Raw genomic sequence first — 27,712 nt, 5'->3', positions numbered from 1 at the left:
GCAACCCCCTGTGTTTTGCTTTTCAGATAGTAAGCTGGTTCTGCTGGAGACTGAAGTGTCTTGTGAGGGAAGAGGCCTGAATGGCATTAGGAGATTTGGACAGACCCCTTGTGATTAGGAAGACCTGGGGAGATCAGGCCATTTTGATGATGGATTACATGGAGGGACAAAGCCCAGCAGATTCAGGAGTTGGAAAAGGCCCTGCAGCTGCTCTGCCTTGGAGCTGTGGGAAGAATGGGGCAAGTCCTGGGCAGAAGAGCCAAGAAGAAGAAGCCAACAGTTCAGAGGTCCAATGCTGTCACTTCAGAAAAGTGCAGTTCCAGGAGGGGAGGGGTCCCCGAGATGTTTGCAGTCAGCTTCACCGCCTTTGCTGTCAGTGGCTGCAGCCAGAAATACACACGAAGGCCCAGATGCTGGACCTGGTGCTCCTGGAGCAGTTCCTGGCTTTCCTTCCCCCAGAGATGGAGAAATGGGTGCGGGAGTGTGGAGTGGAAACCAGTTCCCAGGCAGTGGCCCTGGCCGAAGGCTTCTTGCTGAGTCAGAAAGAAGAAAAAAATCAAGAAGAGTTGCAGGTGTGAGAATGTAATTATGTCAGTTCCAAGGAGAATCTCTCTGAATTTGTCAATGTGTCTCTGGTAGAATTTTCTGGGATTATGATCTCCTAAGACCCATTGTTCTATTCTTCTTCCAGAGGATACATTTGGGGCAATTCTTCCTCTCTCACTTTTCAGCTTAATCTATGGACATTGGGGTCTGCTAGGTTGCGTGTTCAATCCTGATAATTCATTTGTGTCTCTGTACTCTTCCCTTCTTTCTCGTGTCACGTCTTGTCCAGAAGTGGAAAGATTCATCCAAATCCTCCCAGGAGCTGTTATTCAGGGAGAGCTTCCAGAAAGGTGAAAGTCAAGACACCACACTAGGTAACCGAAGTTCTTTTCATGTGATGTGAGATTTGGACATCCAGGTGATTGTTTTGTTCATCTTGAATGAAATCCCTGCTTCCGCTGTTTTCTATCTCACAGATAATAGAAAGATGTCCTTAGTGTTTTTAGAACCACCTTCTCTTTGTGGTGGAGCTGAAAGAGTGGCTGAACCTCTGCCTCAGGTAGGAGGAGAAATATCGGAAAGGTCCATGAACCTTGGATGGGTTTAATTTTATTCTGTATAATATTCAATGTGTAATATTGCTGTTTCTAATGTATAATGTTGCTCTTCCTAAGCAAGACAAATTGTAGATCATATCATTGAAAATTCACACTTGGCTTAACTTAACTGTCCCTTCTGATAAATTTTTTCTGCCCTCCTGCTTCTTTGCTATCTCCCAGGGTCATTCTCACATACCATTACAAGCTCTCCCAACACTCCCACGAAGGTGTGGAGTGGGAGGGAAGAGTTTGTCCCCTCGGTTGATGAAGCAGTCTATGGACAAAAAGCAGATGGATTTCCCCTGTATTTTCTTCTGCCCACTCTAGGAAGAATTGAAGCCAGTGAGAAGTAGTGGGTTTAATACCCAACTACCAAGTGACCAAAAAAACTGTTTTAGTTGGCTACACTGAAAGGCATTCCAAATACTTCCAACTTGATCCAATGTGCTTCAGTTGTGCCATCAGCCAAAAGCTGTGAGATCTCATTCTGAATTCTGCAGAAAGATGCCTGTTTTGTTCATAGGATCTCTCTGCTTAATTTGTGAAAGAAAGCTCTCACATTATTCTTGGGATTATCTGCTAATTGGGAAACTTGTTTCCCTGTCCAGGATGTTGTGTCTTTGGAGGACGTGGCCGTGTATTTCTCCGAAGAGGAGTGGTCTCAGCTGGATCCTGACCAAAAAGCACTCCATGGGGAAGTCATGCTGGAGAATTCCAGGAATCTGGCTTCTCTGGGTAAGAACCCCCATCTGTGCTCAGAAATGTAGAGAAGGAATGTCTGGGGGGCTTAGATGTTATTTTTGATTGGAAAATATCACTTTTTATATATATACCGCCTTTGTTACTTTTTGCTCAGGGTAGTAGACACACCCAGTACTCCTCCTCCTCCGTCCTATTTTCCCCCAAACAATAATGCTGTGTCATGGGTTGAGCCGAGAGAGACTGGCCCAAAGTTACCCAGCCAGCATTTGCGCTTAAGGCAGAACTAGAACTCCCAGTCACCCAGTTTCTAGACTGGTGCCTTAACCATTGGACCAAACTGACTGAGATGTGCCCACTTGTGTTCTGAGTTTGGCATCATTCCAAGTTGAGGGTGGGGGAGCTTTTGCCATCCAGAAATTTTATTGACTTTCAAAGATTCTGTCTGAAAGAGAAGTGGAGATGAGGTTTTTCACTGAAGTTGGGGAGCTGGTGGGTATATTGCTGTCCCAGCATTATAACAGTGTCCAGTAGCACTTGGGGGAGTTTGTGGCCCCTTGGAATTGTCCCAGGTCATTGAACACACGGTTGGTCAAAGTTTAGGACAAGGTTTTGCTTACTTTCATTCGGAGGTCATCCAGTTTTGATATATGAGAATTGGGGGGATCCCACTTAGGAATACGTCTTTGGTAACAGCATGGCTTAGAATCTTCATGTCTGCCAGCAGAACTGCCTAAATATATTTTCGTAAATTAAAAAAAATTGGTCATTCCCCTAGTCTTGCTACAGTTTTCATTTTTCTTTTTCAAGGCTTTAATGGGCAAGAGAATAAGAATTGCAAGGAGGAATGCCAAGCGATCCATCTGAGAGAGAGAAAAGAGAACTTTACAGATCAAGTGCAACCAAAGAGTAATGAAACAAAGCCATCACAAATTAAATGCATGGAGTCTGGAAAGAGCTTTAATAAATCTGCTAATCTTATTTCCCTTAAAAAGACACGTTCAAAAGAGAAACGATATGCCTGCAAGGAATGTGGAAAGATCTTCCGTGATAATTACTGTCTTAGAACTCATGAAAGGAATCACACAGGAGAACGGCCTTATAAATGCATGGAGTGTGGAAAGACCTTTGGTTATGACAGTAATTTTACTTTCCACATGAGGCTCCACACAGGAGAGAAGCCATATCAGTGCATGGAGTGTGGAAAGACCTTTCATCGTAGCAGTAATCTTAATACCCACAACATGATCCACACAGGAGAGAAGCCATATCAATGTGTGGAATGTGGAAAGAGCTTTACTTGTAGCAGTACTCTTAATAACCACAAGAGGATCCACACAGGAGAGAAGCCATATCAATGCATGGAGTGTGGAAAGGCCTTTACTTCTAGCAGTAATCTTAGTTCCCACAAGAGGATCCACACAGGAGAGAAGCCATATCAATGCATGGAGTGTGGAAAGACCTTTCGTCGTAGCAGTAATCTTAGTTCCCACAAGAGGATCCACATAGGAGAGATGCCATATAAATGTGTGGAATGTGGAAAGGGCTTTAGGAGGAATTGTGATCTCACCTCTCATAAAAAGATCCACACACGCAAGAAGCCATATCAGTGCATGGAGTGTGGAAAGGCCTTTACTTGTAGCAGTCATCTTAATTCCCACAACAGCATCCACACAGGAGAGAAGCTGTAGAGATGGAGGTCAAGGATATGAAACGACCATGCGCAGAAAATTGCCTGCCTCAGTATCTTGTTATCCACATGACTATGAGGTCATTCCAATTAGCCTTGCCAAGGACTGCAAAGAACCAGCTAGATAAAAGAGACTCTGCCCTGGCTTGGATGTTTCGGATGTTCTCTAAGATTGACTGGGGTGTACACCAATAAACAACGCTTTTGCTGTGCGTTATTTCCTGCTTGTTAAACTGTATAAATACAATAAACTCTGCGTAGGCAGACAGACATATTTGGGACACCCTGCGTTGACTGGTCTCTGAATCCCACATTTGGTGCCCTGAACAGGGACCATAAATCTTTAAAAACAAACAAAAAGAGATTTGGAATAGGACCTCCCTCCAGGGGAGCAACTTTCAACATATTTACCTTCGTCTGGAATAGACCCCAAAGGTACCTTCCTCCTACGGGACCCCTCAGAGGTAAGTATGGGTTGCAATCTATCTCAGCAGCAACAGCATGTAGAGGAACTAACTTTCCTGCTACAAAAGTCAGGGCTTGAAGCACCTGTGGCAGAGATAAAGAAGCTCGTAGGAGAGATAGGGAAACACTGTCCTTGGTATCCGGAGCACGGGACACTCCGTTTACAGGACTGGGTAAAGATAGGGCATACTTTACATCTTGAACCCCGGGCTCCAGTTCAGATATTACATCTATGGTTTCAATGCCGTCAAGCAGTGGAAAAATTTGGCTCTGATGCTTTGGCAGGACAACAATTGACCACAAAACCTCCACCTAATTATGATCAAATAATTTTTTTTCCTCCGAAGTTACCTTTAATTGAACTTTCAGCTCCTCATGTAGAGGTTAATTCTTCTGCTTCTTCACAGCCATTGTATACCCCCATAAGGCAAATTTTAGAGGAACAATTAGCAAAAGTGGGGGGGGGAATGTAGAAGAAATTGCTGACGGGTCTGGTCCCTTTGTTCCAGTTGATGTTCAGATGGGGTTTTTTAAATAATATTTTATTAGTTTTCCAATATTTACAATAATATCTTTAAGAAACAGCGTGATATCCGAGTTACAATATTTCCATTTCAAACAAATACATATTATTACAGATCTCCACATTATTATAATGTGGCTCCAGGCAGTTGTCAATGCTTCTTTGATGGAGGGTGTCTTCCCCTCTGCCTTAAGAGGCGGTGGTGAGGCCCCTCCTCAAGACGCCTGCTCTGGACCCGGCCTTGTTGAATAACTACTGTCCTGTCTCCAACCTTTGCTTTGTAGCGAAGGTTGTCGAGAGTGTTGTGGTGTATCAACTCCCTCAATTCCTGGATGAAGCGGACTATCTGGACCTGTACCAGTCCGGTTTATATATCCTAGCAGAGTTTCATCTTATTGGGTTATACACGTTATATTTTGCCCCTCCCCCCACATGTTGCAGTGGCGATATTTGGTCAAAAAACCCCTCTCAACAGCCAGGACTGAACCAACAGTCAGAGTGTTTGAAATTGTGCTTCCCCCATCCTTCACTCTACCAGCTGAGCTCTGGAAGGGCACCAAGAATAAGAAACAACATCTCATTAACACAATGCTGTAATCACCAGACTAAGGTGGGCAGCAAGCGATAAGGCCATGCTGATTTATAGTTGCCCATGCCCAGGGGTGGGCAACCTTGGCTCTTTTATGACTTGTGGGCTTCAACTCCCAGAATTCCTGAGCCAGCCATGCTGAGTGGAAAGGCAGTCCACAAGTCATAAAAGAGCCAAGGTTGTTTACCCTTAAAATGCCTATCGTTTTTTGTGGTCTAGTGATTTTCACATTTGCCTCAAAGGCAAAAGGCTCAAAACCAGGCAGAAACGCATCTTTTTCTCAGCATCAGAGCCACTTCTCGCTCAGAGAAAGGGCAGGAAAAGGCTTCATCCCTAAGACAAGCAAGAAACCCATTCCAATTTCTATTTTATTGGGGAGGGAATGAATGAGGAGAGGCTGATTTCAAGCCACGGATCAAAGAATGCTGGTCATCCCAAGTGAGTGGAGAATAAAGCCTGACTCGAGTTTCAGCTCCCAGAATTCTGAACATGAGGGAAAAGGGAGGGTTTCCCATTCATGGCCTGCCTGAATCACCTTAAACACAGGAGGAGGAGGAGATCTCCTGAGGTGCACTAAGTGTTTTGCTAATTTCTGAGGCAACTCTTGAGGAAAATGACTTTTGATCTTCAACAAAGGTTTCCTCAGTGTTCACAAATCACACGCAGTTCCCAGAAATTAATAAGAGGAAGCTCTAAAACTGCAATCTGTACAGATGACACTATCATATTTAGAAAGGCAAGAGGTTAGAGAGACCCAATCCCACGCCTATCATCCCTGGCCCCCTTCGGCGCCCTTGCAGGATCCCCTGGCATAGCGCAGAGCGTCCACCAGGGGTCTCCCTCGGCAGCGGTTGGAAAGGACGGGCAGTCCCCTTCCGGAGGGAACTGAGCATGCGCCTGGCTCTTCCGCCATCAGAAGGCAGATTCGTACTTGCCGGAAAGGCTGGGAGCGCCTCTGCTTTTTCTGCCGTGTCCGGTTCTGCTCCCCTTCGCTGCGGCCCTTAGGCTGAGCCAGCGGGCCAAGAGGCCGTGAGGAATCCCCGCACGGGGGGCGATCCAGACGTGACTCAGAGTGAGTGGAGGGGGAGGAGGGGGCTTTCCTCTGATGCTGGAGGCGGGCGTGGAGTATGCAAAGCTTCATTGAGTTCCTCTTGTTGGGTTGTACACAAGGCTACAGTTCCACGTGTCAAGAGTTGAGTGCGAGGTGTGTAAGGACTGGAACTCGGTTTCCTCGTTTCCCTCCTTGCCTCACTATCCGTTGGTGGCTCTGCCGGTGCATTGGATGGTGGTTTGTTAATTCTGGCTTCTGGAGTTCGCCCAGGACAGGGGAAGGGAACCTCGGCTCTTTTAGGACTCAAGGACTTCAACTCCCAGAATTCCTGAGCCAGCTATGAGCCATAAAAGAGCCGAGGTTGCCTTCCCCTGACCCAGGGGTTTGGGCTACGACGAGGTTAATGGGGTTCTGCTGCCTTAGGTTTTACTAGAAATTCAAATGTTGATTAACCTCCTTGCTAAATCGATTTAGATAGGCACTCACATGAATTTTCTTCTGCCTGGAGACGTTTATAATTTGGATTGTGCAAAAGGTAGTACTTTCTAGGCAGGAACAAAAACGATTTGATATAAATAATCTGTTTCCAGAAACGGAAACCCAAAACATATTTTAAATGTATTGATCTGATATTTTGATTCCTTGATAGAAGTTGAGCAAGAGAAGAGTGCTAAGACCTTTCCCCAATCATAAATGAGTCTGTGTAATAAGATTCTCACCCCGTCTTCCCAGACATTGGTGGGTTCATAAGAATTTCTTTTGTTGATTTGTTTATTTATGGAGGAGGATGCCCAGTATTCAAATTTGCCACCCTGTTGCAACCTCCTGTGTTTTGCTTTTCAGATACGTAAACTGGTTCCGCTGGACACTGAAGTCTCTTGTGAGGGAAGAGGCCTGAATGGCATTAGGAGATTTGGACAGACCCCTTGTGATTAGGAAGAGCTGGGGAGATCAGTCCATTTTGGTGCTGGATTACATGGAGGGAGAAAGCCCAGCAGATTCAGGAGTTGGAAAAGGTCCTGCAGCTGCTCTGCCTTGGAGCTGTGGGAAGAATGGGGCAAGTCCTGCGCAGAAGAGCCAAGAAGAGGAAGCCAACAGTTCAGATGGCCAAGGCTGTCACTTCAGAATAGTGCAGTTCCAGGAGGGGAGGGGACCCCGAGATGTTTGCAGTCATCTTCACTGCCTTTGCTGTCAGTGGCTGCAGCCAGAAAGACACACAAAGGCCCAGATGCTGGACCTGGTGCTCCTGGAGCAATTCCTGGCTGTCCTTCCCCCAGAGATGGAGAAATGGGTGCGAGAGTGTGGAGTGGAAACCAGTTCCCAGGCGGTGGCCCTGGCCGAAGGCTTCTTGCTGAGCCAGGAATCTGAGAAGATGCAAGGAGAGTTGCAGGTGTGAGAATGTAATTATGTCAGTTCCAAAGAGAATCTTTCTGAATTTGTCAATGTGTCTCTGGTAGAATTTTCTGGGATTATGAACTCCTAAGACCCATTGTTGTATTCTTCTTCCAGAGGATGCATTTGGGGCAATTCTTCCTCTCTCACTTTTCAGCTTAATCTATGGACATTGGGGTCTGCTAGGTTGCGTGTTCAATCCTGATAATTCATTTGTGTCTCTGTACTCTTCCCTTCTTTCTCGTGTCACGTCTTGTCCAGAAGTGGAAAGATTCATCCAAATCCTCCCAGGAGCTGTTATTCAAGGAGAGCTTCCAGAAAGGTCAAAGTCAGGACACCACACTAGGTAACCGAAGTTCTTTTCATGTGATGTGAGGTTTGGACATCCAGGTGATTGTTTTGTTCATCTTGAGTGAAATCTCTCTGCTTCCGCTGTTTTCTATCTCACAGATAATAGAAAGCTGTCCTTAGTGTTTTTAGAACCACCTTCTCTTTGTGGTGGAGCTGAAAGAGTGGCTGAACCTCTGCCTCAGGTAGGAAGAGAAATATCGGAAAGGTCCATGAACCTTGGATGGGTTTAATTTTATTCTGTATAATATTCAATGCGTAATGTTGCTGTTTCTAATGTATAATGTTGCTCTTTCCAAGCAAGACAAATTTTAGATCATGTCATTAAAAATTCACACTTGGCTTAACTTAACTGTCCCTTCTGATAAATTTTCTCTGCCCTCCTGCTTCAGGCTCAGATTTCATTGTCCACATGTTGTCTTGACCAGAGATCTTCTTTTCTATCTCCTAGGGTCATTCTCAAATACCATTACAAGCTCTCCCAACACTCCAACGAAGGTGTGGAGTTGGGGGGAAGAATTTGTTCCCTCAGTTGATAAAGCAGTCCATAGGCAAAAAATCAGATGGATTTCCCCTGTATTTCCTTCTGCCCACTCTAGGAAGAATTGGAGCCAGTGAGAAGTTGTGGGTTTAATACCCAACTACCAATTGAGCAAAAAAAACACAACTGTTTTAGTTGGCTACACTGAAAGGCGTGCCAAATACCCAAATACTTCCAATTTGATCCAATGTGCTTCAGTTGTGCCGTCAGTCAAAAGCTGTGAGATCTCATTCTGAATTCTGCAGAAAGATGCCTGTTTTGTTCATAGGATCTCTCTGCTTAATTGGTGAAAGAAAACTGTCACATTATTCTTGGGATTATCTGCTAATTGGGAAACTTGTTTCCCTGTCCAGGATGTTGTGTCTTTGGAGGACGTGGCCGTGTATTTCTCCGAAGAGGAGTGGTCTCAGCTGGATCCTGACCAAAAAGCACTCCATGGGGAAGTCATGCTGGAGAATTCCAGGAATCTGGTTTCTCTGGGTAAGAACCCCCATCTGTGCTCAGAAATGTAGAGAAGGAATGTCTGGGGGGCTTAGATGTTATTTGTGATAGGAAAATATCACTTTTTATATATATACACCGCCTTTGTTACTTTTTGCTCAGGGTAGTAGACACACCCAGTACTCCTCCTCCTCCTTCCTATTTTTACCCAAACAATAATGCTGTGTCATGGGTTGAGCCGAGAGAGACTGGCCCAAAGTTACCCAGCCAGCATTTGCGCTTAAGGCAGAACTAGAACTCCCAGTCACCCAGTTTCTAGACTGGTGCCTTAACCATTGGACCAAACTGACTGAGATGTGCCCACTTGTGTTCTGAGTTTGGCATCATTCCAAGTTGAGGGTGGGGGAGCTTTTGCCATCCAGAAATTTTATTGACTTTCAAAGATTCTGTCTGAAAGAGAAGTGGAGATGAGGTTTTTCACTGAAGTTGGGGAGCTGGTGGGTATATTGCTGTCCCAGCATTATAACAGTGTCAATAGCACTTGGGGGAGTTTGTGGCCCCTTGGAATTGTCCCAGGTCATTGAACAGGCTGACACACACGGTTGGTCAAAGTTTAGGACAAGGTTTTGCTTACTTTCATTCGGAGGTCATCCAGTTTTGATATATGAGAATTGGGGGGATCCCACTTAGGAATACGTCTTTGGTAACAGCATAATTTAGAATCTTCATGTCTGCCAGCAAAACCGCCTAAATATATTTTGCTAAATTTCAAAAGAAAAGATTTGGTCATTCCCCTAGTCTTGCTACAGTTTTCATTTTTCTTTTTCAAGGCTTTAATGGGCAAGAGAATAAGAATTGCAAGGAGGAATGCCAAGCGATCCATCTGAGAGAGAGGAAAGATAGCTTTACAGATCAAGTGCAACCAAAGAGTAATGAAACAAAGCCATCACAAATTAAATGCATGGAGTCTGGAAAGAGCTTTAATAAATCTGCTAATCTTATTTCCCTTAAAAAGACACGTTCAAAAGAGAAACGATATGCCTGCAAGGAATGTGGAAAGATCTTCCGTGATAATCACTGTCTTAGAACTCATGAAAGGAATCACACAGGAGAACGGCCTTATAAATGCATGGAGTGTGGAAAGACCTTTACTTGTAGTGGTATTCTTAATAACCACAAGAGGATCCACACAGGAGAGAAGCCATACCAATGCATGGAGTGTGGAAAGACCTTTCATAGTAGCAGTAATCTTAATGCCCACAACATGATCCACACAGGAGAGAAGCCATATCAATGTGTGGAATGTGGAAAGAGCTTTACTTGTAGAAGTACTCTTAATAACCACAAGAGAATCCACACAGGAGATAAGCCATATCAATGCATGGAGTGTGGAAAGACCTTTGGTTATAGCAGTCATCTTAATTCCCACAAGAGGGTCCACACAGGAGAGAAACCATATCAGTGCTTGGAGTGTGGAAAGACCTTTACTTGTAGTGGTATTCTTAATAACCACAAGAGGATCCACACAGGAGAGAAGCCATACCAATGCATGGAGTGTGGAAAGGCCTTTACTTGTAGCAGTCATCTTAGTTCCCACAAGAGGATCCACACAGGAGAGAAGCCATATCAATGCATGGAGTGTGGAAAGGCCTTTACTTTTAGCAGTAATCTTAGTTCCCACAAGAGGATCCACACAGGAGAGAAGCCATATCAATGCATGGAGTGTGGAAAGACCTTTCATTTTAGCAGTAATCTTAGTTCCCACAAGAGGATCCACACAGGAGAGAAGTGTGGAAAGACCTTTCATAGTAGCAGTAATCTTAATGCCCACAACATGATCCACACAGGAGAGAAGCCATATCAATGTGTGGAATGTGGAAAGAGCTTTACTTGTAGAAGTACTCTTAATAACCACAAGAGAATCCACACAGGAGATAAGCCATATCAATGCATGGAGTGTGGAAAGACCTTTCATTGTAACAGTAATCTTAGTTCCCACAAGAGGATCCACACAGGAGAGAAGCCATATCAATGTGTGGAATGTGGAAAGGGCTTTAGGTGGAATTGTGATCTCACCTCTCATAAAAAGATCCACACACGCAAGAAGCCATTTCAGTGCATGGAGTGTGGAAAGGCCTTTACTTGTAGCAGTCATCTTAGTTCCCACAAGAGGATCCACACAGGAGAGAAGCCATATCAATGCATGGAGTGTGGAAAGGCCTTTACTTCTAGCGGTAATCTTAGTTCCCACAAGAGGATCCACACCGGAGAGAAGCCATATCAATGCATGGAGTGTGGAAAGACCTTTCATTTTAGCAGTAATCTTAGTTCCCACAAGAGGATCCACATAGGAGAGATGCCATATAAATGTGTGGAATGTGGAAAGGGCTTTAGGTGGAATTGTGATCTCACCTCTCATAAAAAGATCCACACACGCGAGAAGCCATATCAGTGCATGGAGTGTGGAAAGGCCTTTACTTGTAGCAGTCATCTTAATTCCCACAAGGGCATCCACACAGGAGAGAAGCTGTAGAGATGGAGGTCAAGGATATGAAACGACCATGCGCAGAAAATTGCCTGCCTCAGTATCTTGTTATCCACATGACTATGAGGTCATTCCAATTAGCCTTGCCAAGGACTGCAAAGAACCAGCTAGATAAAAGAGACTCTGCCCTGGCTTGGATGTTTCGGATGTTCTCTAAGATTGACTGGGGCGTACACCAATAAACAATGCTTTTGCTGTGCGTTATTTCCTGCTTGTTAAACTGTATAAATACAATAAACTCTGCGTAGGCAGACAGACATATTTGGGACACCCTGCGTTGACTGGTCTCTGAATCCCACATTTGGTGAGGCCCCTCCTCAAGAAGCCTGTTCTGGACCCGGCCTTGTTGAATAACTACTGTCCTGTCTCCAACCTTTGCTTTGTAGCGAAGGTTGTCGAGAGTGTTGTGGTGTATCAACTCCCTCAATTCCTGGATGAAGCGGACTATCTGGACCTGTACCAGTCCGGTTTCAGACCCGGCTACAGCACGGAAACGGCATTGGTCACACTGGTGGATGAACTCTGGCGGGCCCGGGACAGGGGCTGTTCCTCTGTCCTGGTCCTACTTGACCTCTCAGCGGCTTTTGATACCATCAACCATGGTATCCTGCTGCGACAGCTCGAGGGGTTGGGAGTGGGAGGCACTGTTTTACGGCGGTTCTCCTCCTACCTCTTGGGCCGCTCGCAGTTTGTATTGGCAGGGGGACAGAGATCTACGCCGAGGCCCCTCACTTGTGGGGTGCCTCAGGGGTTGGTTCTCTCCCCCCTCCTGTTCAACATCTATATGAAGCCGCTGGGTGTGATCATCCGTGGCTTTGGGGTGAGGTATCACCAATATGCGGATGATACCCAGTTGTTCATCTCCACCCCTAGCCAACCCAGTGATTCCCTTGACATGATGTCCCAGTGCCTGGAGGCGGTGCGGGTCTGGATGGGAAGGAACAGGCTCAGGCTGAACCCCTCCAAGACCGAGTGGCTGTGGATACCGGCATCTCGTATGGTTCAACAAGTTCCATCTCTTTTGATGGGGGGGAGGTTCTGTCCCCCTCAGAAAGGGCCCGCAACTTGGGTGTCCTCCTGGATTCACGGCTTAATTTGGAAGATTATCTGATGGCTGTGACCAGGGGGGCCTTTGCACAGGTTCGCCTAGTGCGCCAGTTGCGTCCCTTTTTGGACCGAGATGCCCTATGCAGGGTTACTCATGCCCTTGTCACTTCTCGCCTGGATTACTGCAATGCTGTTTACATGGGGCTGCCCTTGAAGTGCATCCAGAGGCTTCAACTGGTGCAAAATGCAGCCGCGTGGGTGCTTATGGGAGTATCTCGATACTCCCAAGTTACACCACTCCTGCGCAAGCTGCATTGGCTTCCGGTTACCCTCCAGGTGCGATTCAAGGTGCTGATAATCACCTTTAAAGCCCTACATGGCTCAGGCCCGGGGTACCTGCGAGACCACCTGCTGCCATTATCAACCTCCTATTGCCCGGTTCTCTCCCACAGAGTCAGCCTCCTCAGGGTGCCGTCGGCTAGGCAATGCCGCCTGGTGAACCCCAGGGGGAGAGCCTTCTCTGTGGCGCACCGATCCTCTGGAATGAACTGCCTCCGGAGCTGCGGACGGCCGCCTAAATATATTTTGCTAAATTTAAAAAAAAACATTTGGTCATTCCCCTAGTCTTACTACAGTTTTCATTTTTCTTTATCAAGGCTTTAATGGGCAAGAGAATAAGAATTGCAAGGAGGAATGCCAAGCGATCCATCTGAGAGAGGAAAGATAGCTTTACAGATCAAGTGCAACCAAAGAGTAATGAAACAAAGCCATCACAAATTAAATGCATGGAGTCTGGAAAGAGCTTTAATAAATCTGCTAATCTTATGTTCCATAAAAAGACACATTCAAAAGAGAAACGATATGCCTGCAAGGAATGTGGAAAGATCTTCCGTGATAATTACTGTCTTAGAACTCATGAAAGGAATCACACAGGAGAACGGCCTTATAAATGCATACAGTGTGGAAAGACCTTTAGTTATGGCAGTAATTTTACTTTCCACATGAGGCTCCACACAGGAGAGAAGCCATATCAGTGCATGGAGTGTGGAAAGACCTTTCATCGTAGCAGTAATCTTAATACCCACAACATGATTCACACAGGAGAGAAGCCATACCAGTTCATGGAATGTGGAAAGAGCTTTCATAGTAGCAATAATCTTAATTCCCACAAGAGGATCCACATAGGAGACATGCCATATAAATGTGTGGAATGTGGAAAGGGCTTTAGGTGGAATTGTGATCTCACCTCTCATAAAAAGATCCACACACGCAAGAAGCCATATCAGTGCATGGAGTGTGGAAAGACCTTTTCTTGTAGCAGTAATCTTAATTCGCACAAGAGGATGCACACGAGAGAAGCCATATCAATGTGTGGAATGTGGAAAGGGCTTTAAGAAAAATTGTAACCTTTCTTCCCATAAAAGAATCCATATGGGGAAGAACCCATATGAATGAATGCATGGGGTGTGGAAAGAGCTTTGCGAGAAATTACACTCTTACTTGCCATGGAAAGATCCACATATAGGCGAAGCCATGTCAATACAGGAAATGTGGGAAGAGCTTCAATAGAAATACAGTTAGTCCTCGGCTTATGACTGCAATTGATCCCAAACATTCTATTGCTAAACAAGACAGCTGTTAAATGAGTTTTGCCCATTTCATGACTTCTTGCCACATTTGTTAAATGAAGCATTGCAGTTGGTAAGTTAGTCAACCCAATTGTTAATTGAATCGGGCTGTCCCATTGGCTCTGCTTATTGTAAAGGTAAAGGTAAAGGTTCCCCTGCACATGCGTGCTAGTCGTTTCCAACTCTAGGGGCCGATGCTCATCTCCGTTTCCAAGCTGAAGAGCCAGCGCTTGTCCGAGGACGTCTCTGTGGTCATGTGGCCGGCATGACTGGACGCCAAAGGCGCACGGAACGCTGTTACCTTCCCACCGTAGTGGTCCCTATTTTTCTACTTGCATTTTTACATGCTTTCGAACTGCTAGGTTGGCAGCAGCTGGGACGAGTAGCAGGCGCTCACTCTGCTACGCGGCACTCAGGATTCGACCCGCCAAACTGCCGACCTTCTGATCGACAAGCTCAGCGCGTCTTAACCCACAAGACCCAGGGGACACTGCCAAACACGTGAATTTTGACCACTTGACGGTCTTAAGTGTGAAAAACAGTCACAAGTTACTTGCTTTTGTGCTGTTGTAACTTTGGTCACTAAATGAACTGCTGTAAGTCGAGGACTACCAGTAGTCATCTAAAATCACATACAAGGAGGATTTGGGCAATAATCCAAATAAATACTAGACCTTGTTAGGTAGCATGTATAATTTGCCTTTCTAGTACAAATCAGAACAAGGTGGATCCCAAATCCTGTTGTGCTTTTGGCTAAGTAGGTTAGACCTGAAAAGTGAGTATCAGTGGAGATTAGGGACATTTAATTGCCCTTTCAGTGACTTGTCCAGCCTATTATTTAACAGTTGCAGGTGAAGAGGAAGCGGGTTTTTAAGAACTTATTGAAATTGCATATGGATGTTATATGTCTCCAGGAAGTTCACATCAAAAAACAACATGAATCTGTTCTGCATTGTCCACAACTTGGTGAGCTATTTGTGGTGCTAGCAGATGAGAAGCAGAGAGGCGTGATTTTTTATGTTAGGAATCACTTGGAACCAAAACTAATCTATAAGGATGATGAGGGAAGAATTTTAATGTTGGAGGTACGCATAGGTCGATTACAGGTCCTCTTGGTGGGAATATATGCCCCAAATAATGGACAATCTGATTTCTATCAAATGGTGTATCAAAAGTTTATTGATCTACAATATGACCATGTATCTGTATTAGGCGATTTTAACGCAGTAATTGACAGGGATTTGGACTACAAACCGGGGAACAGCCAAAATAGAGAAAACAGGAGAATTCAGAATACAAAGTTCAGGTGTTTGCAGACGACCTAGCTCAGGGGTCGGCAACCTAAAAAAGGAAAAGAGCCACTGGGAACCGGTTCCATCACAAATTAAAAAAAGTGGGAGCCGCGTGCGTGTGTCCATGCACGTGCATGCGCAAAAAAAGTTTTGCGCATGCACAAAACGATTTTTTGCGCATGCGCGGATGCATGCGGTTGCCATTTTTTTTAAAAGTGAGATGGAACCGGTTCCCGGTTGCCCGACGGCGACGTCCCGTCTGCAAAGCTGCCGCTTTCAGCAGCTTTGCAGACGGGCCGCTACAGCTTCCTCAAAGAGCAGCGCCCCTGCCCGTTTGCGCGGAGGTACGCGCGCACCTCTCCAAAGGTTTGGGGAGGTGCGCGCACACCTCCGGTCATTCGGAGAGGTGCACGCGCACCTCTCAGAATGGGCAGGGGCGCTGCTCTTTGAGGAAGCTGTAGCGGCCCGTCTCCGAAGCTGCCGCTTTCGGCAGCTTCGGAGACGGGCCGCTACAGCTTCCTCAAAGAGCGGCATCTCTGCCCGTTTGCGCGGAGGTACGTGCGCACCTCTCCAAAGGTTTGGGGAGGTGCGTGCGCACCTCCGGTCGTTCGAAGAGGTGCGCGCGCACCTCTCAGAATGGGCAGGGGTGCTGCTCTTTGAGGAAGCTGCCGCGGCCCGTCTACAAAGCTGCCGAAAGCGGCAGCTTCGGAGACGGGCCACGACAGCTTCCTCAAAGAGCGGCACCTCTGCCCATTCGCGCGGAGGTACGCGCGCACCTCTCCAAAGGTTTGGGGAGGTGCGTGCACACCTCCGCCCATTCGGGGAGGTGCGCGCGCACCTCTCCAAATGGGCGGTGCCACTCTCCATTTGGAGAGGTGCACGCGCACCACTGCCCGTTCAAAGAGGTGCGTGTGCACCGGGTGGCTGGGAGCCGCAGGAGACGGCTCAAAGAGCCGCATGCGGCTCCGGAGCCGCAGGTTGCTGACCCGTGACCTAGCTTTTGTCTTAGAAGAGCCACTAACTTCTGGCTCCCGACTTATTCATAGGATACAGAAATTTGGTGAAGTAGATGGATTATGAATAAATAAAGAAAAAATGAATATTATAGTTAAAAATATGACAGGAATACAGAGATTAGAACTACAAAATACTTTGGGATTCCAGATAGTTCGTAAAATTAAATATTTGGGTATATGGCTGTCCGATAGATGTTCTTCAATAAAAGCGGATAATCATTTAAAATTAGTCGGACAATTGGAGAAAGACTTAGAGAAATGGGGTAAGCTGCAACTTTTGCTAATGGGTCGGATAGCTTTGATTAAAACCCAGGTCTTGCCTAGATTGGTATTGCTTTTTCAGACGGCCCCGGTTAGATTAGATAAAACTTTTTTTAGGAATTTAGATAGGAGTACCAGTAGATTTATTTGGCAGGGCAAGAAACCCCGAATTAGATTAAAAATGATGCAGAAACCGAAAGAACAAGGTGGATTTGGGGTTCCAAATTGGCAATACTATTATAATTCGGCGATCCTGGAATGGGTTTGTGAATTGGTCATAGTGGCACGTAAACGTTTGCTGGTAATCCAGCAGGGGTGGCACGCCCACCTATGGTGGGAAAGAGGTAGACCCCCAGAATATTTTACTAAGCATTACTTACGTGAGTTTTGATTGAGATCTGAGCCACAATTAGGAAAATATACTATAATAAAGTGCCACCTTGGACCTCACCCCTGTAAGCAGTGATTTTTCCGACTCTATACAATTTTGAGAAAAAGTTGACTTACAAAGAGATATCAGATTCAAATGGGAACTTAAAAGCAAAGTCATCGCTTCAGGAACAGGGGTTAAATTTAGATTGGTGAACCTATTTGCAAATTAGTAGTAAATACACGAAGGACGGGCAGAGGCCTGGAATTTGTCGAGAGCTCCATACTCTGGATAGGATTTTGTTGGGAGTGGATGATAAGATCTTATCTAAGTGTTATAAATTTTTTATGGCTATGGAAGTAGCTGAGGAGGGCGCGAAGGCCTTGGTCCATGCCTGGGTGAGAGACTTAGGTTGCTCAATAGATATTGAGAGGTGGAGCGAAATTTGGGTTAAGAACATTAAGTTAACACGGTCAATAGCATATAAAGAAAATATATATAAAATGGCATATCGTTGGCATTTACCGCCGGCCAGGCTCGCCAAAATGTTTCTGGGAACATCCCCAACTTGTTGGAAATGTGGTGTCAAAGAAGGCACATATTTCCACCAATGGTGGACCTGTCGAGAGGCTATGAATTTCTGGAAGAATATTCAGAAATGGCTAAGTGAGATGTTGGGATACCATATACAATTGTGTCCTGAGGTATTTTTATTGGGGATAAGACCACAAAATATAAACAAAACTGCATGGTACTTGTTGTTACATATAACCACTGCTGCAAGATTGGCGTGGGCCCAATATTGGAAGATGGATGTTAGCCCACCTGACCAAGAGTACAGAGTACTCTAGAAAGAGTACAGAGAAGAGCAACAAAGATGATTGGGGGACTGGAGGCTAAAACATATAGGGAACGGTTGCTGGAATTGGGTATGTGTAGTTTAATGAAGAGAAGGGTGAGGGGTGACATGATAGCAGTGTTCCAATATCTCAGGGGCTGCCACAAAGAAGAGGGAGCCAAGCTATTCTCCAAAGCACCTGAAAGCAGGATAAGAAGCAATGGATGGAAACTAGTCAAGGAGAGAAGCAACCTAGAACTAAGGAGAAACTTCCTGACAGTTAGAACAACTAACCAGTGGAACAACCTGCCTCCAGAACTGGTGAATGCTCCAACACTGGAAGTTTTTAAGAAGAGACTGGACAGCCATTTGTATGAAATGGTATAGGGTTTCCTGCCTTAGCAAGGGGTTGGACTAGATGACCTCCAAGGTCCCTTCCAACTTTAATAATAATAATAATAATAATAATAATAATAATAATAATAATAATAATAATATAGTAATTCAGAGAATATTGAACTGTGCGGAATCAGATCGGCTTACTATGATGTTAAGGGGACAAGGGGACACAGATTACTATTTGTCTTGGAGTCAGTGGTACAATTGGATGTCAAAAAGAGCTGTTAATTGAACTTTATTACTTGTTATATGCAATAATTTTTCCTTTCTTTGTGGTTGCTTTCTTATATGTAACCGGACAACCTTATTGCCTCCTCGCAATGTGATGTAAACCGCTATTGACTTAATGTTTGCTTGATACACAAATAAACAAAACTGAAAAAAAAGCTTCTTGGATGAGAAGCAAAATGTCTTCAAAGAAAAACAATAAAGTCCAGTTACCTTGCGAAAGAGCGTCTTTGGGATAACTTTTCTTGTTTTGTTTAATCTTTTTACAATTTGACATTCCATTCTCAGGCTGCTGGTTGAATATTGGGTTTCAGAGGAGTTTTTCTCTTGCTATTAGATGGGAAAAGAGAAACCTCAAACATAAATTTTACATCTCTTGAGACCGAATCTTAGCATCTGTGCCAGTTGTATAGCGACATCGTACATGGTCTCCAATCCTGTAACTTGGGTTTGAATCCTGCCTGGCGCATGCCTTTTTTTCAACTTTTACCCTTCTGGGATCTGCAGGCAGTGTCACCCGTCTGAATTCTCATCCCAGTTTTTGTTTTTTAGCGGGGGGAAAAGGAGCCACACTACAGAAACCAAACACAAGCTTCGGTGGCCTGAATCTCTGGACTGAGGGAGGCTGATGCCAAGCCCTGGGCCAAGTCTCTGGGGCGCAAGGGGTTAGTGCATCTGGCTGTTAACCAGAAGGATGGTGGTTCGAACCCACCCAGGGACGGCCTCCTTGATGAGATGATCCTGAGGTGAAGGTGATGGATTGTTATTGCATTGGGTTCTTCATCTGAGGGCTTCGATTCCCATACTGTCAAGGATTTTTCTCAGTAGGATTTAAATATCTGAATGAGTTTTACCCTCTGGAATGAAAAATGGGGGCGAACGGCCATCGCCTTTCTTGAGGATTTTATTGGCCACAGAGCAGCACTGGAATTGTGTTTTTCTTAGAGACGATTAATCCAAGCAGGAGCAGCCCGCATTGGGAGCTATCCAGGGTTCTGAATCCTGTCTTCTGGCACACGCAATTTTTGATTGCACTGCTTTTATTATGTAATCCATTGTTATTTTTCTTGAGGCTCCATGCTAGATCTCGGTACTAATGGCACTAATTCTCTCCCATAGTGATCTCTAGTTGTCCTGTCAAGAGTGGTTTAATTCCTTTTACAGATTAATTTGGATTTGAAAAAAATAATAATCAGGATGCTGCCAGGGGGCAAATCTTTGCATCCACTTTGCATTATGGCCAGATGTGTTAACTCTCCATAGAATCTTTTCCTTCTTCTGCTCTTTCTCTGAGCATCACCTGCTGGTCTTCTTTGAAGCAAGCACTTTGCTGCATTTTGTCCCAAGATGGGATCTGACACATGGAGCTGTACACCCTACTTGGAATTCTCTGGGTCAATTTATTTCCCATCAACTTCTCCAGTGGGTGTCCCAGGAAGTGGATGTGTTTGTGAAGGTTGATGCCACAGTGTCAGTCATCTTCTGGACGTCACACTGACTGACTGACTGATTTATTTATAAAAATTATTGGCTGCCCACCTTATCACAGGGTAACTCTTGGAGGCTTACCATCATAAAAGTAATTATAGATACATATTGGGAAGGTGGGATAGAGATGGGATTGATCAGTCACCTCCACTGTGATGCTCCCCCATTGGGGCCTCAAGCTAACCGGCAGAGCCAGATCTTTAGGCCCTTAACAAAAGGTCAGGAGGGTTGGGGTGCATGTCAAATGGGGGTGGGGGTGGGCAAGATGATTCAGAGGGCAGGAACAACAACAGAGGAGGGTCTTCTCCTGGACCTCACCAACCAGAATAGTCAGGCTGATGGGTCCTGCATCATGCCTCTCCTGGCAGCTTGTGTGGGATGGGTTTTGACTTACCCTCAAAACCGCAAATGTAATCAATCATCAAAAATGATTGCTATCTGGCATCCACTATATACCGTGTCACATTTCCAACTGTTGGAAGGTTTCAAAAATCTGTGTAAGAAAGGTGTCCCTTCAGGGATTTTTTTTCCATTTACAGACTTACATGACTTGTATGCACAACCTAAATACAGACCGTCTCACAATGCAGTTTTGGGAAAAACCGTTGCAGAAGCAACTTTTTGAAAGATGGCCAACCCAACCCTCTGAACAGCACCTTCCCAATAGTTTAGCTGTTCAGGAGGATGTAGGTGTAAGGATGCAAATGTGAGCATGTGGCTTTTTCAAAGGAAAACACCAGGGACCAGTCCTGGGCTATCTTGCTTATCCAGGTCACCTTTGTGATAACTCAGGATGGCCCCATTCCACTGTTGGCCACTATTTTAGATCATTTATATATCCTAGCAGAGTTTCATCTTATTGGGTTACATAACACATTATATTTTGCCCCTCCCCACCAAATGTTGCAGTGGCAACAATTGGTCAAAGAAAATCTCTCAAAACCCAGGACTGAACCAACAGTCTGAGAGTGTCTGAAATTGTGTTTCCCCCGTTCTTCACTCTACCAGCTGAGCTCTGGAAAGGCACCAAGCATAAGGAACAACATCTCATTAACTCTTACAATTCTGTAATCACCAGCCTGAGGCGGCCGGCAAGCGATAGGGCCATGCTGATTTATAGTTGCCCATGCCCAGGGGTAGGCAACCTTGGCTCTTCTCTGACTTGTGGACTTCAACTCCCAGAATTCTTGAGCCAGCCATGGTGAGGGGAAAGGCAGAGTTTCCAAGCTGAGCCATGGTGGTTCAGGAATTCTGGGAGTTGAAGTCCACGAGTCTGAAAAGAGCCAAGGTTGCTTACCCCTGCCCATGCCTATTGTTATAGCGTGGGCGACCGCATGGAGACAATGAGGAGACAGCATAATACGTAATGCCTTTATTGATTACATGCTGGAACTGGCTTGCCCCCACCCCTGGTGCCCCTTATATGTTACTGATGCCCCCTGCAGTCAGCCAACCCGGTTGCTCTGTGTTCCCGCCGGCCAGGTGACACCCAACCCGGTGTCGTATATTTTCCGCCGGACAGGTTGACCAATCAGGCCCCTGACCGATGCCACCTGGTGTTATGGTGGCATACACAACACCTATCATTTTTGTGGTCTAGTGGTTATCACATTTGCCTCACAACCAAAAGGCTCAAAACCAGGCAGAAACGCATCTTTTTCTCAGCATCAGAGCCACTCCTCGCTCAAAGAAAGGGCAGGAAAAGGCTTCACCCCTAAGACTAGCAAGAGCCCCATTCCATTTTCTATTTTATTGGAGAGGAAATGAATAAGGAGAGGCTGGTCATCCCAAGCAAGTGGAGAATAAAGCCTGACTCGAGTTTCAGCTCCCAGAATTCTGAACATGAGGGAAGAGCGAGGGTTTCCCCTCCATGGCCTCCCTGAATCACCTTAAACACGGGAAGAGGAGGAGATCTCCTGAGGTGCATGCTGAGCAACTAAGGGTTTTGCAAAATTTCTGAGGCTGCTCGAGGAAAATGACTTTTGAGCATCAAACGAAGTTTTCCTCAGCGTTCACAAATCACACATAGTTCCCAGAAATTAACAAGAGAAAACTCTAAACCTGCAATCATATTTAGAAAGGCAAGACGTTAGAGAGACCCAATCCCACGCCCATCATCCCTGGCCCCCTTCGGCGCCCTTGCAGGATCCCCTGGCATAGCGCAGAGCGTCCACCAGGGGTCTCCCTCGGCAGCGGTTGGAAGGGATGGGCAGTCGCCTTCCGGAGGGAACTGAGCATGCGCCTGACTCTTCCGCCATCAGAAGGGAGATTCGTACTTGCCGGAAAGGCTGGAAGCGCCTCTGCTTTTTCTGCCGTGTCCGATTCTGCTCCCCTTCGCTGCGTCCCTTAGGCTGAGCCACCGGGCCAAGAGGCCGTGGGGAATCCCCGCACGGGGGGCGATCCAGACGTGACTCAGAGTGAGGGGAGGGGGAGGAGGGGGCTTTCCTCTGATGCTGGAGGCGGGCGTGGAGTATGCAAAGCTTCATTGAGTTCCTCTTGTTGGGTTGTACACAAGGCTACAGTTCCACGTGTAAAGAGTTGAGTGCGAGGGTTGTAAGGACTGGAACTCGGTTTCCTCGTTTCCCTCCTTTCCTCACTATCCGTTGGTGGCTCTGCCGGCGACGGTGCATTGGATGGTGGTTTGTTAATTCTGGCTTCTGGAGTTCACCCAGGACAGGGGAAGGGAACCTCGGCTCTTTTAGGACTCAAGGACTTCAACTCCCAGAATTCCTGAGCCAGCTATGAGCCATAAAAGAGCCGAGGTTGCCTTCCACTGACCCAGGGGTTTGGGCTACGACGAGGTTAATGGGGTTCTGCTGCCTTAGGTTTTACTAGAAATTCAAATGTTGATTAACCTCCTTGCTAAATCGATTTAGATAGGCACTCACGTGAATTTTCTTCTGCCTGGAGACATTTATAATTTGGATTGTGCAAAGGGTAGTTCTTTCTAGGCAGCAATAGAAATTATTTGATATAAATAATCTGTTTCCAGAAACAGAAACCCAAAACATATTTTAAATGTATTTACTTGGTATTTTGATTCCTTGATAGAAGTTGAGCAAGAAGAGAAGTGTGCTAAGAACTTTTCCCAAACATAAATGAGTCTGTCTAGTAAGATTCCCCTCCCACCCACATCTTCCCAGACATTGGTGGCTTCATAAGAATTTCTTTTGTTGATTTGTTTATTTATGGAGAAGGATGCTCAGTATTGTGGAAAATAACTGGAAGTAGTGAGGAACTTTTAAAATAAAAATATATATGCTTTTAGTATTATCATGTAATCCTATTTTATATTTTATAATAATCATTTTATAATCAATTGCTTGAGTAGATGCTTTGAGAATATGGGGGAAAATACAAGCCTCAGATGGAGGGAGGGGGAGAACAGGAGTTATCATGGGGCCCAGTGTGAGTCACCATCTAGGAATTGTTTTTAAGTACCTTCTGGTGCCTGGTACCCCCCCCCCCAGGTGTAGAACATGGGAGACATCTTTTCCCTAGAAACAGGATAGTAGGGGAGGGATCTTATTAGTATAATGTAAGCAAACAGGGGCAGAGATAATGTATTCTGTTTAGGCGCTTTTGATAGATTGTAACCTCAAAAGCCTAAGCTAATGGGGCCATGGGGGAGGGAATGGGGCGTCGCGATAGGATGTATAATATGGGATTTTGGAATTTGGGGTGTGGTTCAGTGTTTGGCTACATTGTTTGCCTTCCTGAATCCACCACACTTTGCAAACCGTTACTTTTTAGACTTTGTTGTGAAGTCTAATAAACTTCTTTTCTATTTGTAACACAAACAGAGTGAATTTCAATTTGTGACTATTTTTGTGTCTAACTATTCAAATTTGTCACCTTGTTGCAAACCCCTGTGTTTTGCCTTTCAGATACCTAAGCTGGTTCCACTGGAGACTGAAGTGTCTTGTGAGGGAAGAAGCCTGAATGGCATTAGGAGATTTGGACAGACCCCTTGTGATTAGAAAGAGCTGGGGAGATCAGGCCATTTTGGTGCTGGATTACATGGAGGGACAAAGCCCAGCAGATTCAGGAGTTGGAAAAGGCTCCTGCAGCTGCTCTGCCTTGGAGCTGTGGGAAGAATGGGGCAATTCCTGGGCAGAAGAGCCAAGAAGAGGAAGCCAACAGTTCAGAGGTCCAATGCTGTCACTTCAGAAAAGTGCAGTTCCAGGAGGGGAGGGGTCCCCGAGATGTTTGCAGTCAGCTTCACCGCCTTTGCTGTCAGTGGCTGCAGCCAGAAATACACACGAAGGCCCAGATGCTGGACCTGGTGCTCCTGGAGCAGTTCCTGGCTTTCCTTCCCCCAGAGATGGAGAAATGGGTGCGGGAGTGTGGAGCGGAAACCAGTTCCCAGGCAGTGGCCCTGGCCGAAGGCTTCTTGCTGAGTCAGAAGGAAGAAAAAATTCAAGAAGAGTTGCAGGTGTGAGAATGTAATTATGTCAGTACCAAGGAGAATCTCTCTGAATTTGTCAATGTGTCTCTGGTAGAATTTTCTGGGATTATGAACTCCTAAGACCCATTGTTCTATTCTTCTTCCAGAGGATGCATTTGGGGCAATTCTTCCTCTCTCACTTTTCAGCTTAATCTATGGACATTGGGGTCTGCTAGGTTGCGTGTTCAATCCTGATAATTCATTTCTGTCTCTGTACTCTTCCCTTCTTTCTCGTGTCACGTCTTGTCCAGAAATCCTTGCAAGCTATCACTGAGTATCCCCAGGAGTGGAAAGATTCATCCAAATCCTCCCAGGAGCTGTTATTCAGGAAGAGCTTCCAGAAAGGTGAAAGTCAAGACACCACACTAGGTAACCGAAGTTCTTTTCATGTGATGTGAGATTTGGACATCCAGGTGATTGTTTTGTTCATCTTGAATGAAATCCCTGCTTCCGCTGTTTTCTATCTCACAGATAATAGAAAGATGTCCTTAGTGTTTTTAGAACCACCTTCTCTTTGTGGTGGAGCTGAAAGAGTGGCTGAACCTCTGCCTCAGGTAGGAAGAGAAATATCGGAAAGGTCCATGAACCTTGGATGGGTTTAATTTTATTCTGTATAATATTCAATGTGTAATATTGCTGTTTCTAATGTATAATGTTGCTCTTCCTAAGCAAGACAAATTGTAGATCATATCATTGAAAATTCACACTTGGCTTAACTTAACTGTCCCTTCTGATAGATTTTCTCTGCCCTCCTGCTTCTTTGCTATCTCCCAGGGTCATTCTCACATACCATTACAAGCTCTCCCAACACTCCCACGAAGGTGTGGAGTGGGAGGGAAGAGTTTGTTCCCTCGGTTGATGAAGCAGTCTATGGACAAAAAGCAGATGGATTTCCCCTGTATTTTCTTCTGCCCACTCTAGGAAGAATTGAAGCCAGTGAGAAGCAGTGGGTTTAATACCCAACTACCAAGTGACCAAAAAACCTGTTTTAGTTGGCTACACTGAAAGGCATTCCAAATACTTCCAACTTGATCCAATGTGCTTCAGTTGTGCCGTCAGCCAAAAGCTGTGAGATCTCATTCTGAATTCTGCAGAAAGATGCCTGTTTTGTTCATAGGATCTCTCTGCTTAATTGGTGAAAGAAAACTGTCACATTATTCTTGGGATTATCTGCTAATTGGGAAACTTGTTTCCCTGTCCAGGATGTTGTGTCTTTGGAGGACGTGGCCGTGTATTTCTCCGAAGAGGAGTGGTCTCAGCTGGATCCTGACCAAAAAGCACTCCATGGGGAAGTCATGCTGGAGAATTCCAGGAATCTGGCTTCTCTGGGTAAGAACCCCCATCTGTGCTCAGAAATGTAGAGAAGGAATGTCTGGGGGGCTTAGATGTTATTTTTGATTGGAAAATATCACTTTTTATATATATACCGCCTTTGTTACTTTTTGCTCAGGGTAGTAGACACACCCAGTACTCCTCCTCCTCCTTCCTATTTTTCCCCAAACAATAATGCTGTGTCATGGGTTGAGCCGAGAGAGACTGGCCCAAAGTTACCCAGCCAGCATTTGCGCTTAAGGCAGAACTAGAACTCCCAGTCACCCAGTTTCTAGACTGGTGCCTTAACCATTGGACCAAACTGACTGAGATGTGCCCACTTGTGTTCTGAGTTTAGCATCATTCCAAGTTGAGGGTGGGGGAGCTTTTGCCATCCAGAAATTTTATTGACTTTCAAAGATTCTGTCTGAAAGAGAAGTGGAGATGAGGTTTTTCACTGAAGTTGGGGAGCTGGTGGGTATATTGCTGTCCCAGCATTATAACAGTGTCAATAGCACTTGGGGGAGTTTGTGGCCCCTTGGAATTGTCCCAGGTCATTGAACACACGGTTGGTCAAAGTTTAGGACAAGGTTTTGCTTACTTTCATTCTGAGGTCATCCAGTTTTGATATATGAGAATTGGGGGGATCCCACTTAGGAATACGTCTTTGGTAACAGCATGGCTTAGAATCTTCATGTCTGCCAGCAGAACTGCCTAAATATATTTTCCTAAATTAAAAAAAATTGGTCATTCCCCTAGTCTTGCTACAGTTTTCATTTTTCTTTTTCAAGGCTTTAATGGGCAAGAGAATAAGAATTGCAAGGAGGAATGCCAAGCGATCCATCTGAGAGAGAGAAAAGAGAACTTTACAGATCAAGTGCAACCAAAGAGTAATGAAACAAAGCCATCACAAATTAAATGCATGGAGTCTGGAAAGAGCTTTAATAAATCTGCTAATCTTATTTCCCTTAAAAAGACACGTTCAAAAGAGAAACGATATGCCTGCAAGGAATGTGGAAAGATCTTCCGTGATAATTACTGTCTTAGAACTCATGAAAGGAATCACACAGGAGAACGGCCTTATAAATGCATGGAGTGTGGAAAGACCTTTGGTTATGACAGTAATTTTACTTTCCACATGAGGCTCCACACAGGAGAGAAGCCATATCAGTGCATGGAGTGTGGAAAGACCTTTCATCGTAGCAGTAATCTTAATACCCACAACATGATCCACACAGGAGAGAAGCCATATCAATGTGTGGAATGTGGAAAGAGCTTTACTTGTAGCAGTACTCTTAATAACCACAAGAGGATCCACACAGGAGAGAAGCCATATCAATGCATGGAGTGTGGAAAGGCCTTTACTTCTAGCAGTAATCTTAGTTCCCACAAGAGGATCCACACAGGAGAGAAGCCATATCAATGCATGGAGTGTGGAAAGACCTTTCGTCGTAGCAGTAATCTTAGTTCCCACAAGAGGATCCACATAGGAGAGATGCCATATAAATGTGTGGAATGTGGAAAGGGCTTTAGGAGGAATTGTGATCTCACCTCTCATAAAAAGATCCACACACGCAAGAAGCCATATCAGTGCATGGAGTGTGGAAAGGCCTTTACTTGTAGCAGTCATCTTAATTCCCACAACAGCATCCACACAGGAGAGAAGCTGTAGAGATGGAGGTCAAGGATATGAAACGACCATGCGCAGAAAATTGCCTGCCTCAGTATCTTGTTATCCACATGACTATGAGGTCATTCCAATTAGCCTTGCCAAGGACTGCAAAGAACCAGCTAGATAAAAGAGACTCTGCCCTGGCTTGGATGTTTCGGATGTTCTCTAAGATTGACTGGGGTGTACACCAATAAACAACGCTTTTGCTGTGCGTTATTTCCTGCTTGTTAAACTGTATGAATACAATAAACTCTGCGTAGGCAGACAGACATATTTGGGACACCCT

The 27,712-nt window shown here is 45.3% G+C and overlaps 3 protein-coding genes across 5 annotated transcripts; all 3 read left to right on the top strand.

Annotated features, from left to right (window-relative positions):
* Positions 1–762: 762 nt before the first annotated feature.
* On the top strand, positions 763–3,815 carry LOC308664098 (uncharacterized protein). Its single transcript, XM_081321098.1, has 4 exons — positions 763–920; positions 1,023–1,105; positions 1,754–1,880; positions 2,655–3,815. Exons 2-4 carry the CDS (start codon positions 1,034–1,036, stop codon positions 3,533–3,535), a joined length of 1,080 nt encoding a protein of 359 aa, XP_081177224.1. The 5' UTR covers positions 763–920; positions 1,023–1,033; the 3' UTR covers positions 3,536–3,815.
* Positions 3,816–3,840: 25 nt separating this feature from the next.
* On the top strand, positions 3,841–11,697 carry LOC308664072 (uncharacterized protein). 2 transcript variants are annotated; one of them, XM_081321032.1, is made up of 6 exons: positions 3,841–3,998; positions 7,006–7,552; positions 7,816–7,900; positions 8,005–8,087; positions 8,797–8,923; positions 9,715–11,697. In XM_081321032.1, the coding sequence occupies exons 2-6, from the start codon at positions 7,061–7,063 to the stop codon at positions 11,415–11,417; spliced, it is 2,490 nt and encodes an 829-aa protein (XP_081177158.1). In that variant the 5' UTR covers positions 3,841–3,998; positions 7,006–7,060; the 3' UTR covers positions 11,418–11,697. The 2 variants fall into 2 exon arrangements, with proteins under 2 accessions (XP_081177158.1, XP_081177157.1); XM_081321031.1 differs by lacking the exon at positions 3,841–3,998 and adding an exon at positions 6,085–6,183.
* Positions 11,698–22,350: 10,653 nt separating this feature from the next.
* On the top strand, positions 22,351–27,708 carry LOC308664091 (uncharacterized protein). Of its 2 annotated transcripts, XM_081321086.1 has the most exons (6): positions 22,351–22,533; positions 23,884–24,431; positions 24,695–24,812; positions 24,915–24,997; positions 25,646–25,772; positions 26,546–27,708. In XM_081321086.1, exons 2-6 carry the CDS (start codon positions 24,270–24,272, stop codon positions 27,424–27,426), a joined length of 1,371 nt encoding a protein of 456 aa, XP_081177212.1. In that variant the 5' UTR covers positions 22,351–22,533; positions 23,884–24,269; the 3' UTR covers positions 27,427–27,708. The 2 variants fall into 2 exon arrangements, with proteins under 2 accessions (XP_081177212.1, XP_081177211.1); XM_081321085.1 differs by having other exon boundaries at positions 22,351–24,431.
* Positions 27,709–27,712: the final 4 nt, after the last annotated feature.

The sequence above is a fragment of the Vipera berus genome (assembly GCF_964194415.1).
Source record: "Vipera berus genome assembly, chromosome: 2".
Lineage (NCBI taxonomy): Eukaryota > Metazoa > Chordata > Lepidosauria > Squamata > Viperidae > Vipera > Vipera berus.
Note: the sequence above shows the minus strand (reverse complement) of the source record. Positions and strands in the feature narration are given on the sequence as shown.

Excerpts from the sequence above, each read along its gene's own strand:
- LOC308664098 (XM_081321098.1), top strand. The coding sequence starts at position 1,034 with ATGTCCTTAGTGTTTTTAGAACCACCTTCTCTTTGTGGTGGAGCTGAA. Across the intron at positions 1,106-1,753 it reads TGGCTGAACCTCTGCCTCAG|GATGTTGTGTCTTTGGAGGA; the intron begins GTAGGAGGAGAA and ends TTCCCTGTCCAG. Across the intron at positions 1,881-2,654 it reads CAGGAATCTGGCTTCTCTGG|GCTTTAATGGGCAAGAGAAT; the intron begins GTAAGAACCCCC and ends TTCTTTTTCAAG.
- LOC308664072 (XM_081321032.1), top strand. The coding sequence starts at position 7,061 with ATGGCATTAGGAGATTTGGACAGACCCCTTGTGATTAGGAAGAGCTGG. Across the intron at positions 8,088-8,796 it reads TGGCTGAACCTCTGCCTCAG|GATGTTGTGTCTTTGGAGGA; the intron begins GTAGGAAGAGAA and ends TTCCCTGTCCAG. Across the intron at positions 8,924-9,714 it reads CAGGAATCTGGTTTCTCTGG|GCTTTAATGGGCAAGAGAAT; the intron begins GTAAGAACCCCC and ends TTCTTTTTCAAG.
- LOC308664091 (XM_081321086.1), top strand. The coding sequence starts at position 24,270 with ATGCTGGACCTGGTGCTCCTGGAGCAGTTCCTGGCTTTCCTTCCCCCA. Across the intron at positions 24,813-24,914 it reads AAGTCAAGACACCACACTAG|ATAATAGAAAGATGTCCTTA; the intron begins GTAACCGAAGTT and ends TCTATCTCACAG. Across the intron at positions 24,998-25,645 it reads TGGCTGAACCTCTGCCTCAG|GATGTTGTGTCTTTGGAGGA; the intron begins GTAGGAAGAGAA and ends TTCCCTGTCCAG.